Raw genomic sequence first — 15,071 nt, 5'->3', positions numbered from 1 at the left:
GAGGGGGAAGGAGACCGATTCCGTCCAGAGCCCTTCCCAAAAACAAGTGCATATTAGCTTTGAACAGCCTTTTGGGTGTTTTGGTTGAAAAATCATTCCTAGGAAAACCCCTTTCATGTGATGCCTTGGACCTGAGATTGGGAAGGGGGGGGGGGGGTACTCACATTTCTGTGATCTTCCCAAGTCTCTGAAAGGCTCCAGATTCCACTTTCCTCAGTTCAGTGTCCAGCGTGATAAAACTGCAGAGAGCAGAAATCACCGCTTTATATACTGTCCGATCTACTGTGCTGCAATCCTTCTGTATACAAGCCTGTACCAAAGAGTGAGTGGGGGTACAGGGGGGGGGGGGTAGGTAATGAGGAGACTACTGGGGGGGGGGGGGTAGGTAATGAGGAGACTACTGGGGGGGGTAGGTAATGAGGAGACTACTGGGGGGGGTAGGTAATGAGGAGACTACTGGGGGGGGGTAGGTAATGAGGAGACTACTTGGGGGGGGGGGTAGGTAATGAGGAGACTACTTGGGGGGGGGGGGGTAGGTAATGAGGAGACTACTTGGGGGGGGGGGGTAGGTAATGAGGAGGCTACTGGGGGGGGGTAGGTAATGAGGAGACTACTTGGGGGGGGGGGTAGGTAATGAGGAGACTACTTGGGGGGGGGGTAGGTAATGAGGAGACTACTTGGGGGGGGGGGGGTAGGTAATGAGGAGGCTACTGGGGGGGGGTAGGTAATGAGGAGACTACTTGGGGGGGGGGGTAGGTAATGAGGAGGCTACTGGGGGGGGTAGGTAATGAGGAGGCTACTGGGGGGGTAGGTAATGAGGAGGCTACTGGGGGGGGGTAGGTAATGAGGAGACTACGGGGGGGGGGGGTAGGTAATGAGGAGACTACGGGGGGGGGGGGGGGGGGGTAGGTAATGAGGAGACTACTGGAGGGGGGGTAGGTAATGAGGAGACTACTGGAGGGGGGGGGGGTAGGTAATGAGGAGACTACTGGAGGGGGGGGGGTAGGTAATGAGGAGACTACTGGCTGGGGGGGGGGTAGGTAATGAGGAGACTACGGGGGGGGGGTAGGTAATGAGGAGACTACGGGGGGGGGGGGGTAGGTAATGAGGAGACTACTTGGGGGGGGGGGGGTAGGTAATGAGGAGGCTACTGGGGGGGGTAGGTAATGAGGAGGCTACTGGGGGGTAGGTAATGAGGAGGCTACTGGGGGGGGTAGGTAATGAGGAGACTACGGGGGGGGGGTAGGTAATGAGGAGACTACGGGGGGGGGGGGGGGTAGGTAATGAGGAGACTACTGGAGGGGGGGGTAGGTAATGAGGAGACTACTGGAGGGGGGGGGGGGTAGGTAATGAGGAGACTACTGGAGGGGGGGGGGTAGGTAATGAGGAGACTACTGGCTGGGGGGGGGGGTAGGTAATGAGGAGACTACGGGGGGGGGGGGTAGGTAATGAGGAGACTACAAGGGGGAAGGAGTGACATCAGGGGGTATGAGAAGACCAAAGGGGTATGAGGTGACCGCAGGGTGTTTGATGATGTGTATAATGGGCTGATAGGTGTAATATAATATGTGTAATAATAGGGTGGTGTTATAATGGGGTGATAAGAGTAACAATAAGGTGACATGTGTTATAATGGGGTGATGTGTGTGTGAAAATGGGATGATGGGTGTAACAGTAGGGTGATGCATTATAATGGGGTGATGTGTATCGGGTGATATAGGCCCCCCCATACTTACATCCTGCTGATGTTGGGGGTAGCGGTGAATGCTCCTCTGGCAATCAGCGGAATCCGTGTTTCCAACAGACGCCTGCAGAGACGACACAGATGGTTAGCGCACTGACCCCCACAAGCACAGCGATCACACCATTATAACCTAGCACCGGTGTTCAGCACTCCAGCTGTTGTGAAACTACAACCCCCAGCATTCACCATTCACTTCAAGTGGATGCGAGCAGCCAAGCAAGTGTGTATGTCGGGGCCATATATCGCCTGACCCCGTAAGACAGACGTGCAGGGGCCACACATAACCTCACCATGCGGGGCAGACATGCTGGAGCCACACATGACCTGACCCCACTGGGCAGACGTACAAGGGCCACACATCACTTGACCATGCGGACCAGATGTGTCGGGGCCACATATCACCTGACCACGCAGATCAGATGTCTCAGTTCCACATATCACTCGACCACGCGGACCAGATGTGCCGGGGCCACACATCACCTGACCACACGGACCAGATGTGTCGAGGCCACATATTACCCGACCACACGGACCAGATGAGCCAGGGCCACACATCACCTGACCACAGGGACCAGATGTGCCGAGGCCACACATCACCTGACCACAGGGACCAGATGTGCCGGGGCCACACATCACCCGACCACACGGACCAGATGAGCCAGGGCCACACATCACCTGACCACACGGACCAGATGTGCCGGGGCCACACATCACCTGACCACACGGACCAGATGTGCCGGGGCCACACATCACCTGACCACACGGACCAGATGTGCCGGGGCCACACATCACCTGACCACACGGACCAGATGTGCCGGGGCCACACATCACCCGACCACACGGACCAGATGTGCCGGGGCCACACATCACCTGACCACACGGACCAGATGTGCCGGGGCCACACATCACCTGACCACACGGACCAGATGTGCCGGGGCCACACATCACCTGACCACACGGACCAGATGTGCCGGGGCCACACATCACCTGACCACACGGACCAGATGTGCCGGGGCCACACATCACCTGACCACACGGACCAGATGTGCCGGGGCCACACATCACCTGACCACACGGACCAGATGTGTCGGGGCCACACATCACCTGACCACACGGACCAGATGTGCCGGGGCCACACATCACCTGACCAGGGCCGTTATACAAACCTGAGAAATTCATTTCAGGAAAAGAAAGTCAAGGATCCGAGTAAACACAACCAGGAAATTCCATCCGCATGAACGCACGCGGACACCATGTAATATGGGGGAGAAGCGGGGAGCAACCTGTCCTGATGACATGATGGGAGAGTAGTGCTGCACGGGTCTCTGTCACACAGGAGAAGCTTAGATACACTGCTCACCACCAGACAGTACCGAACAGTATAGGACTAGATACACCGCTCAGCAGGCAGTACCACACATTGTAGGATTAGATACACCGCTCAGCAGGCAGTACCACACATTGTAGGACTAGATACACCGCTCAGCAGGCAGTATCACACATTGTAGGACTAGATACACCGCTCAGCAGGCAGTATCACACATTGTAGGACTAGATACACAGCTCAGCAGGCAGTATCACACACAATAGAATCAGATACACCGCTCAGCAGGCAGTACCACACATTGTAGGACTAGATACACCGCTCAGCAGGCAGTACCACACATTGTAGGACGAGATACACCGCTCAGCAGGCAGTATCACACATTGTAGGACTAGATACACCGCTCAGCAGGCAGTATCACACATTGTAGGACTAGATACACCGCTCAGCAGGCAGTATCACACATTGTAGGACTAGATACACAGCTCAGCAGGCAGTATCACACACAATAGAATCAGATACACCGCTCAGCAGGCAGTATCACACACAATAGAATCAGATACACCGCTCAGCAGGCAGTACCACACATTGTAGGATTAGATACAGTATCAAACAAAAAATTACTAAAGACATAGCTCAGCAGGTAGTATCACACTTGAACTTAGATACATAGTTCAGCAGACAGTATCACACATGAGTAGCTTAGATACATGGCTGAGGGTGGGCAGTGCAGTTGGTGATTTGTACTGGGGATCAGGTCCATTATGAAGCCCCCTCCCAGTAGTCACCTCCGTCCTCCAGCGTTCGCCGTTGTCTCGGGCATTTTAAAGGGACAATATCCCAATATGCGGGAGGTTGGGGAGACAAGCGGCAGGATGTGGGGGCCCCGCACATGCCTCCCCCCAGACAATGCTCTTATTCAGGGCCGCACAATGCTCAGTCAGCCATGCAGCCAAATCAGCGCAGAGACAGTTAAATAAACAGTAGCCATGGATATTTCCCCCAATGATCTGAACCAGAGAGCGCTGCGCTGTGCAAATAAACTGCAATCAACTCTGCACCGGAGGGCACTACGCCAGGGAGTGAGGCAGGACCAACTACACGACTGTGTCCAGTGTCTGACCATCCAGCATCTGAGAGCCTGGCTTCGACAGTCCAGTATGTGACAACCCCGTATATCACTGTCCGGCACCTGTCGGCCCGATATACGACTGTCCGGCACCTGTCGGCCCGATATACGACTGTCCGGCACCTGTCGGCCCGGTTTACGACTGTCCGGCACCTGTCGGCCCGGTTTACGACTGTCCGGCACCTGTCGGCCCGGTTTACGACTGTCCGGCACCTGTCGGCCCGGTTTACGACTGTCCGGCACCTGTCGGCCCGGTTTACGACTGTCCGCCCTCTCCACAGTAGTAAAGTCCTCTGTACCCCCTCTGTATAAAAAGCACTAACTACTCGCCTTGTCCCGTTCCTGAAGCTCACAGTCCTCTCTCCCCTGCAGGCACAGATCGCTCTGCAGCGCGGTGTGGGTGGAGTTTATACAGATTTGCGGACTGCAGGCTCCGCCCACACAGGCCGGCAGGCTGAATGGTGGAGCGGGGAGAAGTCTTTCTGCTTCACCATTGTGCGCGCCGCCGCCCTGAAGGAGGGGAGGACCGCGGGGAGCGGAGCGGTGAGGGACAGGACCCAGCACTCCTGCAGGGATGATGGGGGTTATACTACAGCTACATATGTTAGTGCGTGCCACTTCTGGACACTGGCTCACTGCTGCCATCTAATGGACGCTGGTGGCACTGCACATGGCGAGGGGCTGCAGACTTCACATCTATTACTTGTTGGTCTAATAATTACATCCACAGTAATGGCGTCCACACAAACTATAAACCACGGAAATACAGAAACAACCCTTGTGGACGTGGTGATGGTGGCCATATTGGTTGTCACCAAGAAGCGGCTGAAAGGAAACCGTGAGACGCTGCAGGGACGTCAGGCTGTGGTTGAGGGGTGAACAGTGTGTGAGTTTGGGTGGTCACCCAGCAGTTGTGGTTGGACATGGCTCCATTATATGTGAGTCCGGGCCCCACGGAGCACAGAAGGGCCCTGTCTGCAGAGGAACACTGACCCCTAATGGAGCCGGACAAAGCTGACGCGCTCCGGCCACCCCCAGAGCAGGAGGTTGTGTCTGGCCACACGCGGGTGTCTCCTCTATATAATGAGGCCATTGCTCACACACAGCCGGGGACCTACCTACTTATTAATGACCATAACTCCCCTCATCCTACACAGTGAATCGATCACAGCCCAGTGCCTCTGTCCACCCCAGGACCCAAGGGGGAATACTCACAGCCTGGGGGGGGGTCAATGTCCTCATCCTGTGTGGGGGAGGGGGTAATACTCCTATGTGCGGTAGGAAATAATGCAGGAGGGGGCCATACAGCTGGGACTGACACCTTTTGGTAGCAGTGATTTGTGGTGGTGGGGTATTTAGGAGCTGGTAGTGATGTATATGGTGGTGGGGTGTGCACGCGCTAGCAATGATGTATGCAGTGTTGGGGTGTGCAGGTGCTGGCAGTGATGTATGCAATGGTGGAGTGTGCACGCGCTGGCAGTGATGTATGCAGTGTTGGGGTGTGCAAGTTCTGGCAGTGATGTAGGCATTGCTGGTGGTGGGGTGTGCATGCGCTGGCAGTGATGTATGCAGTGCTGGTGGTGGGGCGCGGGCGCGCTGGCAGGGATGTATGCAGTGCTGGTGGTGAGGTGTGCACACGCTGGCAGGGATGTATGCAGTGCTGGTGGTGGGGTGTGCACACGCTGGCAGGGATGTATGCAGTGCTGGTGGTGGGGCGCGGGCGCGCTGGCAGGGATGTATGCAGTGCTGGTGGTGAGGTGTGCACACGCTGGCAGGGATGTATGCAGTGCTGGTGGTGGGGTGTGCATGCGCTGGCAGTGATGTATGCAGTGCTGGTGGTGGGGTGTGCGCGCGCTGGCAGGGATGTATGCAGTGCTGGTGGTGGGGCGCGGGCGCGCTGGCAGGGATGTATGCAGTGCTGGTGGTGAGGTGTGCACACGCTGGCAGGGATGTATGCAGTGCTGGTGGTGGGGTGTGCACACGCTGGCAGGGATGTATGCAGTGCTGGTGGTGGGGCGCGGGCGCGCTGGCAGGGATGTATGCAGTGCTGGTGGTGAGGTGTGCACACGCTGGCAGGGATGTATGCAGTGCTGGTGGTGGGGTGTGCATGTGCTGGAAGTGATGTATGCAGTGGTGGGGTGTACAGTGATGTAGGCAGTGCTGGTGGTGGGGTGTGCACGTGCTGGCAGTGATGTATGCAGTGTTGGGGTGTGCAAGTTGTGGTAGTGATGTATGCAGTGCTGGTGGTGGGGTGTGCGCGCGCGCTGGCAGGGATGTATGCAGTGCTGGTGGTGGGGTGTGCGCGCGCGCTGGCAGGGATGTATGCAGTGCTGGTGGTGAGGTGTGCACACGCTGGCAGTGATGTATGCAGTGCTGGTGGTGGGGTGTGCGCGCGCGCTGGCAGTGATGTATGCAGTGATTTATGCAGTGCTGGTGGTGGGGTGTGCGCGCGCTGGAAGTGATGTATGCAGTGGTGGGGTGTACAGTGATGTAGGCAGTGCTGGTGTTGGGGTGTGCAGGTGCTGGCAGTGATGTATGCAGTGTTGGGGTGTGCAAGTTGTGGTAGTGATGTATGCAGTGCTGGTGGTGGGGTGTGCGCGCGCTGGCAGGGATGTATGCAGTGCTGGTGGTGGGGTGTGCACACGCTGGCAGGGATGTATGCAGTGCTGGTGGTGGGGCGCGGGCGCGCTGGCAGGGATGTATGCAGTGCTGGTGGTGAGGTGTGCACACGCTGGCAGGGATGTATGCAGTGCTGGTGGTGGGGTGTGCATGTGCTGGAAGTGATGTATGCAGTGGTGGGGTGTACAGTGATGTAGGCAGTGCTGGTGTTGGGGTGTGCAGGTGCTGGCAGTGATGTATGCAGTGCTGGTGGTGGGGTGTGCGCGCACTGGCAGTGATGTATGCATGCACTGGCAGTGTAGCGATGGGGCAGGTCAGCACAGGATCAGCGCTGCGCAGTCTGTGAGGCCGTACAGTAAATGTACGTTCCTGCTCGTCCCACAACGTCTGGTGAAGACACAGGTGTCCGAGTGCAGGGCGATGCCAGTGCTCCCCGAGACACTGCACCCACTGCACTCGCAGGAGGGGTTCACATACATTATCCATCACAGTTACAGGCTTTCAATAAAGTGCTGTGATGATGAGTGATACCTTGTGTGAGATTAGACTGTGAGCTCCTGGGGTCAGGGATGATGGGAGTGATAGACTGTACATGAGACTAGATTGTAAACTCCTAGATTCAGGCAGTGAGATTAGATTGTGAGCTCTTGGGGCAAGATTGGGATTGATCTGTGTGTACAGCGCTCTGGGCTATCGGCCGGGTACTCACAGGATCTCGCTGTTGTGCGGCAGCTCGGGCATGGTGGATCGATTCCTGCAGGTGACGCTGTAACTCGGCTCCTTCTCACATCTGCACTTGTCCGGGCAGCTGGTGGCCGAGACGTCTTCCAGGAGGATTAGGGACAGGAGAAAGAGGGGCAGGTGGAGCAGCATCTCTGCAGTCACATCAGTCAGTACAAGGAGGGCTCGTTACTCCTGCAGAACAATACAGATTGTAAGCTCTTGGGGTCACTGCAGTGTTACAACTGGTCAGAGCCCTCACCCCCACACATTCTGATCTGCCAGCGACCTGCGGACGTCTCCTGTGCTGCCCCTACACCCCGCAGGGCGGCCATACATGTCAGCCTACCCTGAAACAGAGGGACGTATCGCACCTAGATACACAGCTCAGCAGACAGTATCACACAGGAGAGGATTAGATACACGGCTCAGCAGGCAGTATCACACAGGATAGGATTAGATACACAGCTCAGCAGGCAGTATCACACAGGATAGGATTAGATACACAGCTCAGCAGACAGTATCACACAGGATAGGATTAGATACACAGCTCAGCAGACAGTATCACACAGGATAGGATTAGATACACAGCTCAGCAGACAGTATCACACGGGATAGGATTAGATACACAGCTCAGCAGACAGTATCACACAGGATAGGATCAGATACACAGCTCAGCAGACAGTATCACACAGGATAGGATTAGATACACAGCTCAGCAGGCTGTATCACACAGGATAGGATTAGATACACCGCTCAGCAGACAGTATCACACAGGATAGGATTAGATACACAGCTCAGCAGACAGTATCACACAGGATAGGATTAGATACACAGCTCAGCAGACAGTATCACACAGGAGAGGATTAGATACACAGCTCAGCAGACAGTATCACACAGGATAGGATTAGATACACAGCTCAGCAGGCAGTACCACACAGGAGAGGATTAGATACACAGCTCAGCAGACAGTATCACACAGGATAGGATTAGATACACAGCTCAGCAGACAGTATCACACAGGATAGGATTAGATACACAGCTCAGCAGGCTGTATCACACAGGATAGGATTAGATACACAGCTCAGCAGACAGTATCACACAGGATAGGATTAGATACACAGCTCAGCAGACAGTATCACACAGGATAGGATTAGATACACAGCTCAGCAGACAGTATCACACAGGATAGGATTAGATACACAGCTCAGCAGACAGTATCACACAGGATAGGATTAGATACACAGCTCAGCAGACAGTATCACACAGGATAGGATTAGATACACAGCTCAGCAGACAGTATCACACAGGATAGGATTAGATACACAGCTCAGCAGACAGTATCACACAGGATAGGATTAGATACACAGCTCAGCAGACAGTATCACACAGGAGAGGATTAGATACACAGCTCAGCAGACAGTATCACACAGGATAGGATTAGATACACAGCTCAGCAGACAGTATCACACAGGATAGGATTAGATACACAGCTCAGCAGACAGTATCACACAGGATAGGATTAGATACACAGCTCAGCAGACAGTATCACACAGGATAGGATTAGATACACAGCTCAGCAGACAGTATCACACAGGATAGGATTAGATACACAGCTCAGCAGACAGTATCACACAGGATAGGATTAGATACACAGCTCAGCAGACAGTATCACACAGGATAGGATTAGATACACAGCTCAGCAGACAGTATCACACAGGATAGGATTAGATACACAGCTCAGCAGGCAGTATCACACAGGATAGGATTAGATACACAGCTCAGCAGACAGTATCACACGGGATAGGATTAGATACAGCGTCTTAGTAGGTAGTATCGCACAGGATAGGATTAGATACACAGCTCAGCAGACAGTATCACACGGGATAGGATTAGATACAGCGTCTAGCAGACAGTATCACACAGGATAGGATTAGATACACAGCTCAGCAGACAGTATCACACAGGATAGGATTAGATACACAGCTCAGCAGGCAGTATCACACAGGATAGGATTAGATACACAGCTCAGCAGACAGTATCACACGGGATAGGATTAGATACAGCGTCTTAGTAGGTAGTATCGCACAGGATAGGATTAGATACACAGCTCAGCAGACAGTATCACACGGGATAGGATTAGATACAGCGTCTTAGTAGGTAGTATCGCACACAGTCGCTGTTATGACAACACACAACACATCTCTGAGAACTCGAGCCCTTTAATGCTATAAAATCCTTCTACAGAAGAAGTTTGGTAAAGCTTTTCTAGACTTTCCGCCGGCGCTGGGTAACACATTCATCGGCGATGATGATGGCGCGCGGTGGCCCCTATAATGGAGAAGCCATGTGTGGGGGATAAGGACAGTCTGTTCCAGCAGACCAGGAATTCTCTCCATTTCCTGACAGCAGAATCCTTTTTGCTCTGGAGCGGCTCCTGGGGATGGCGGATACTGCTCATCATCCACACCTGTACCTGTTCTGCTCCTGGCGCCCAGCTCTGATGTCCGTCCTCTGACTCCCCAGGGGTGCGATGCTCTGCCAGGCTCTGCTTCTTCTGCTGTCTCAGCCTCTCTGCAGCTTCTTCAGGTTTCATTGCAGCTCCTCAAGTGCTGCTTCAAAACTCAAGTTGCATTTTGCACAAAAACACTCAGCTTCCCCCTGGGCTGCCTGCGGGGAGGGGGTCCCAGAGCAGCCAAATGTGAACCTCCCTGACACCAGCAGGGCAGCAACACCACCTGCTGGCCATAACAGGCGCTGCACTGTGCGACCCATTGCAGGGGCCTCGGGCATCCGCTATCTTGTTGTTGTCCATAATAGCCAATTACATGCCTAATGTTTCCAGTAAAGTTTAGGGGAAAAAATTTGAATTGACAAAAGAACGGTTCTGTAAATGATCTGATACCAAGCCAGAAACACAATAATCAAAGGCCGATGTCTCCTGGAAATAAACTGTAATCCTTGTATAAGGGAAAGGGAACTGGTCCTAATACACTGTGGTGCAGGTGTGTGAGCAGGACCAGGTCAGGGCTCCCCTGTACCTCACACAGGAGTTCATACCCATTTGTTTTGAGGTCAGTCTTGTGAATGGTGCTATCCTCACCTGCAGTCACAGGACATATCCTCTGCACGCAGCTGTAACCACAGGCAGTGTCTGCGAGAGATCAATCTGTGGTTCTTCACTTTGGTTATTGCACCCACAGCAAGCCCTGGTAGCATCAAAACAAAGGTGCATCCAGTGAGCGGGCAAAGCAGGGAAGAATAACCTCTCGTCATTACATGGAGATCTGCGGAGCGCAGATGTCGGGCTCTATGCACCCCCCCAGCACTATGTGTATCGCCCTGATAAAGGAGCTTTCAGCTTTTCCTAGGCAGCTATTTTAGAGACTGTATTTGTGTTAGGTGGTAAATTCTATAGTCACTCAAAAGAAATCAGATTAAATCATTGGTTTTATTCACAAATATTACTTGACATGATTGGCAAACACAAGAATAAAAAATAGTTATGATGGTCTGACAACAAGGTACAGATAATAAAGTGCATAGCTTAATAGGTGGCCGTATAGCCGTGGCACAACGCGTGTGGCCATGTGAGAAACTATTTATGCAAGGGCCATATAGCCCATGCATTAGACAACCGTGGGAGGGGGAATAATATCAGAATCCGTGGTCTCCCAGAGCCCTCAGGGGAGGAGGACATGCAGGGGATCCTGGACACGCTCGTCAACAAAATGATGGTCTCATACCCCTAAGCTGGACAGGGCCCACAGAGCCCTCCGACCCAAAGCATCCACCCCCAACCCAGGGACATTATTTGCTGCATTCACGACTTCGCCCAGAAAGAGGCATTCATGATGAAAGCCAGAGACTCCCGTTTTGTGAACTTTCGGGAGGCTAAGCTCCAGCTTTTCCAGGACTTGTCGTAGATCACACTGCAGAAACGTCGCCACCGCTGGGGGTTCCCCTTCTCCCTGAACTCCCCGATAAATGGCCGCACTGTGGCCTTATGCTCTTGCGCTGACCTCGGCCCATTCTGGGCCGCGCAGGACTTGACCTCTCTGATTAAGAGATTGCCACGACATCCCTGCCCAGTCCTCTTGCTTGGCAGACGACAGGTGTCACAAGAGACGTCGCCTGCCCTCGCCCAAAGTGAGGTCTGGTGATCCTGGGGGAGCATCCCCTTCACCGAGATTGGCTCCCCACGGCTGAAGGGCTCATCGGCGTGCCTGGACGTCCCTTTCGTTTTTTGCCCACTCGAGGCCTAGGAAGCTATGATTGTGGCGTAGTTGCCGCCTGTTGGTCACAATTGTTTCTATATTTTCTGTTTCTGACCTATTGGTTTTTCTCAGGTTCTCTATCCCCCCCCCCCCTTCTCGGGAGGTGACTGGTTCCCCAGACGGTGGGGCTCAGTGAGTCCGCCTTGCTGGCTATTGGTCCGGCGGGGTTGGTCCCCTCTCATACCGTTTTTTTTTTGTTTTTTTTTGTTTTTTGTTTGTTTTCTAGTCAGTTTATTCTACAGATTTAGTTTACAGTTTTTTTTTTTTGTGAAGTCTTGTGGTCGTGGTGTCTTCCCCCGCTCCCTATCGTCCCATCCTCCTCTCCCATACCCCCTCCTCCGTGTCTTTTCCTTGCTCACGCTCTTCCGACCCCACAGAGAGCAGCCTGGAGGAGGCCTTCCTCCCTGGAGTGGACACCTGCGCTTCTGCTACTACCTTCATAGCTGGTAAGACTCTTTGCTATTCACTCCTCCTCAATGGTTAGGTGTGTCACCTTGAACGTTAAGGGTCTGGGCTCCAATGCCAAGAGGCGTTTGGTGCTCCAGGAGCTCCGCAACCTATGGGCAGATGTGGCCTTCCTTCAGGAGATCCACTTCAACCAGACAGGATCCTTTGGCTTCGCCAAGCTCTACTACCCACACGCCTTCTAAGCCCATCATAGTTGTCGAAAGGCAGGTGTTGCCATATTGTTGTCAGCCCCTGTCCCATATCAGTATCCTCCTCCAATATAGGCCCCGCGGGTCACTATGTCATTCTGGAAGGGATTTACAAGGGTCGCCCCATCGTACTCTGTAATGTGTATGCCCCCAACACCTCCCAACTTCCATTTGTGTGTCGGGTCCTACGCAAATATGCTTTTCTCCGAGAATGCGGATCGGGTGTCCCTTCTCTCCGACCCCGCCCTCGTCCCAGGAACTTTTGTAGCGTGATCAGGCGTTTTGCCCTCTACGACATATGGAGGGTGGATAACCCCTCTGGTAGAATGTTTACCTTCTACCCCCCCCCCCCCCCATAGATTTCACACCCGGATAGATTACTTCTTTGGCAATGCTCTGACCACTCCCCCGTTACCCTCACCCTCTCTTCTCAACCTGTACCACAACGCACTTGTCATTGGCGTCTAAACGATTCCCTACTGAAATCACGCTTACCCGCGCGGACGTTGGGGGATATATCGGCACGTTCTTTAGCGAAACCACTGGCTCGGTTTCGTCCCGGGCTGTGCTCTGGGAAGCCCATAAGGTGGTAGTTCAGAGCCAATGTAGTCCACTGGCCTCGCGACTTAGGCCGAGTCTTCTCCGGGAGCTTGTGGAGGCCCGCGCTAAACTAAAAGATGCCTCCATGCATACTGTGGAACGCATGCTGATTTACTCCAAGCAGCGACATTATGAAAAAGGAAATAAAGCCCACGCTATCTTGTCCAGTCAATTACGGGATGCTGCCTCCAAACGTGCTCCCCAGGCGGTGAAAGACACAGCTGGCTATCCCCAATGCTACCCTGACTCGATTGCTCGATGCTTTCGTGATTATTACTCTAAATTGTATAATCTTGCCGACAAACACTTGCACCCTTCCCCCGCATACAGAATTACTTGGCCTCTTGTAAATGCCCAAGCTCTCTCCGAAGGCAGTCGCCTCTCTGAACAGCCCCATATCAGCCGAGGAACTCAGGGATGTGATTGAAAATCTCCCCCTAGGCAAATCCCCGGGACCTGACGGGTTCCCAGACCTGTACTACAAAACATTTGAATCAGAACTCTCCCCCCATCTCCTGGCCTTGCTCAACTCATTCCTACTGGGTTCTCCAATCCTGCCGTCCATGCTGTCATCCCATATTGTAGTCATCCACAAGACGGGTAAAGACCCTCAGGGCTGCGCTAACTATAGACCAATTGCCCTTCTTAACGCAGACCTGGAAATTTTTACCCGTATTCTCGGCACTCGCCTGAATGTGTGGCTCCCCAGCCTGGTCCACAAGGATAAGGTGGGGTTTATGCCCTATCGACAAGGCGGAGAGAACACTCGCCGGGTTGTTGACCTGATCGATGTGGCGACGCCTACCTCGGCCCCCACAGTTATTTTGAGCCTTGACGCAGAAAAGGCGTTCAACCGACTCTAACCCTATTCGAAACCCCTCCGAATCTTCGGTATTGAGGGACCCTTTCTACAAGCCATCCTGACTCTGTATGAGCTATGTCGCGCCATTTCATGTTTTTCCCTTTTCTTCCTTTCTGTATTATTGAAAATTTGCACGCTATGTGCTAATCAAAATCTACAGTATATAAAAAATAAGATAACTAACTAATTAGCCATAATGAATTATGTAAAGTATGATTATACTGGGCAGCACGGTGGCTCAATGGTTAGCAGTGGCTCAGTGGTCAGCACCTGGGTTTGAATCCGACCAAGGACAACATCTGCATGGAGTTTGTATGTTCTCCCTGTGATTGCGTGGGCCATAGATTGTGAGCCCCATTGGGGACAGCGAGTATTGAGAAGGTCTGTAATGCGCTGCGGAATAAATATATATACAGGGAGTGCAGAATTATTAGGCAAGTTGTATTTTTGAGGATTAATTTTATTATTGAACAACAACCATGTTCTCAATGAACCCAAAAAAACTCATTAATATCAAAGCTGAATATTTTTGGAAGTAGTTTTTAGTTTGTTTTTAGTTTTAGCTATTTTAGGGGGATATCTGTGTGTGCAGGTGACTATTACTGTGCATAATTATTAGGCAACTTTAAAAAAAACAAATATATACCCATTTCAATTATTTATTTTTACCAGTGAAACCAATATAACATCTCAACATTCACAAATATACATTTCTGACATTCAAAAACAAATCAGTGACCAATATAGCCACCTTTCTTTGCAAGGACACTCAGAAGCCGCCATCCATGGAGTCTGTCAGTGTTTTGATCTGTTCACCATCCACATTGCGTGCAGCAGCAACCACAGCCTCCCAGACACTGTTCAGAGAGGTGGACTGTTTTCCCTCCTTGTAAATCTCACATTTGATGATGGACCACAGGTTCTCAATGGGGTTCAGATCAGGTGAACAAGGAGGCCATGTCATTAGATTTTCTTCTTTTATACCCTTTCTTGCCAGCCACGCTGTGGAGTACTTGGACGCGTGTGATGGAGCATTGTCCTGCATGAAAATCATGTTTTTCTTGAAGGATGCAGACTTCTTCCTGTACCACTGCTTGAAGAAGGTGTCTTCCAGAAACTGGCAGTAGGACTGGGAGTCGA

At 52.7% G+C, this 15,071-nt stretch overlaps 1 protein-coding gene across 2 annotated transcripts in view; it reads right to left on the bottom strand.

Annotated features, from left to right (window-relative positions):
- The window catches only part of TSHR (thyroid stimulating hormone receptor), a 41,259-nt gene extending 31,153 nt beyond the window's left edge, over positions 1-10,106 (bottom strand). Inside the window, exons 1-4 of one of the 2 annotated variants that reach the window (XM_044271617.1) lie at positions 10,013-10,106; positions 7,526-7,731; positions 1,737-1,808; positions 165-239 (exon numbers count right to left, since the gene is read on the bottom strand). In XM_044271617.1, the coding sequence (XP_044127552.1) occupies positions 165-239; positions 1,737-1,808; positions 7,526-7,689 (311 nt within the window). In that variant the 5' untranslated portion in view covers positions 7,690-7,731; positions 10,013-10,106. Of the gene's footprint in view, positions 1-164; positions 240-1,736; positions 1,809-7,525; positions 7,732-10,006 lie in introns of both variants that reach the window. The other variant, XM_044271618.1, reaches the window with a different exon arrangement.
- Between the last annotated feature and the right edge of the window lie 4,965 nt (positions 10,107-15,071).

This window comes from Bufo gargarizans, chromosome 11 (genome assembly GCF_014858855.1).
Source record: "Bufo gargarizans isolate SCDJY-AF-19 chromosome 11, ASM1485885v1, whole genome shotgun sequence".
In the NCBI taxonomy this organism is placed as follows: domain Eukaryota; kingdom Metazoa; phylum Chordata; class Amphibia; order Anura; family Bufonidae; genus Bufo; species Bufo gargarizans.
Note: the sequence above shows the minus strand (reverse complement) of the source record. Positions and strands in the feature narration are given on the sequence as shown.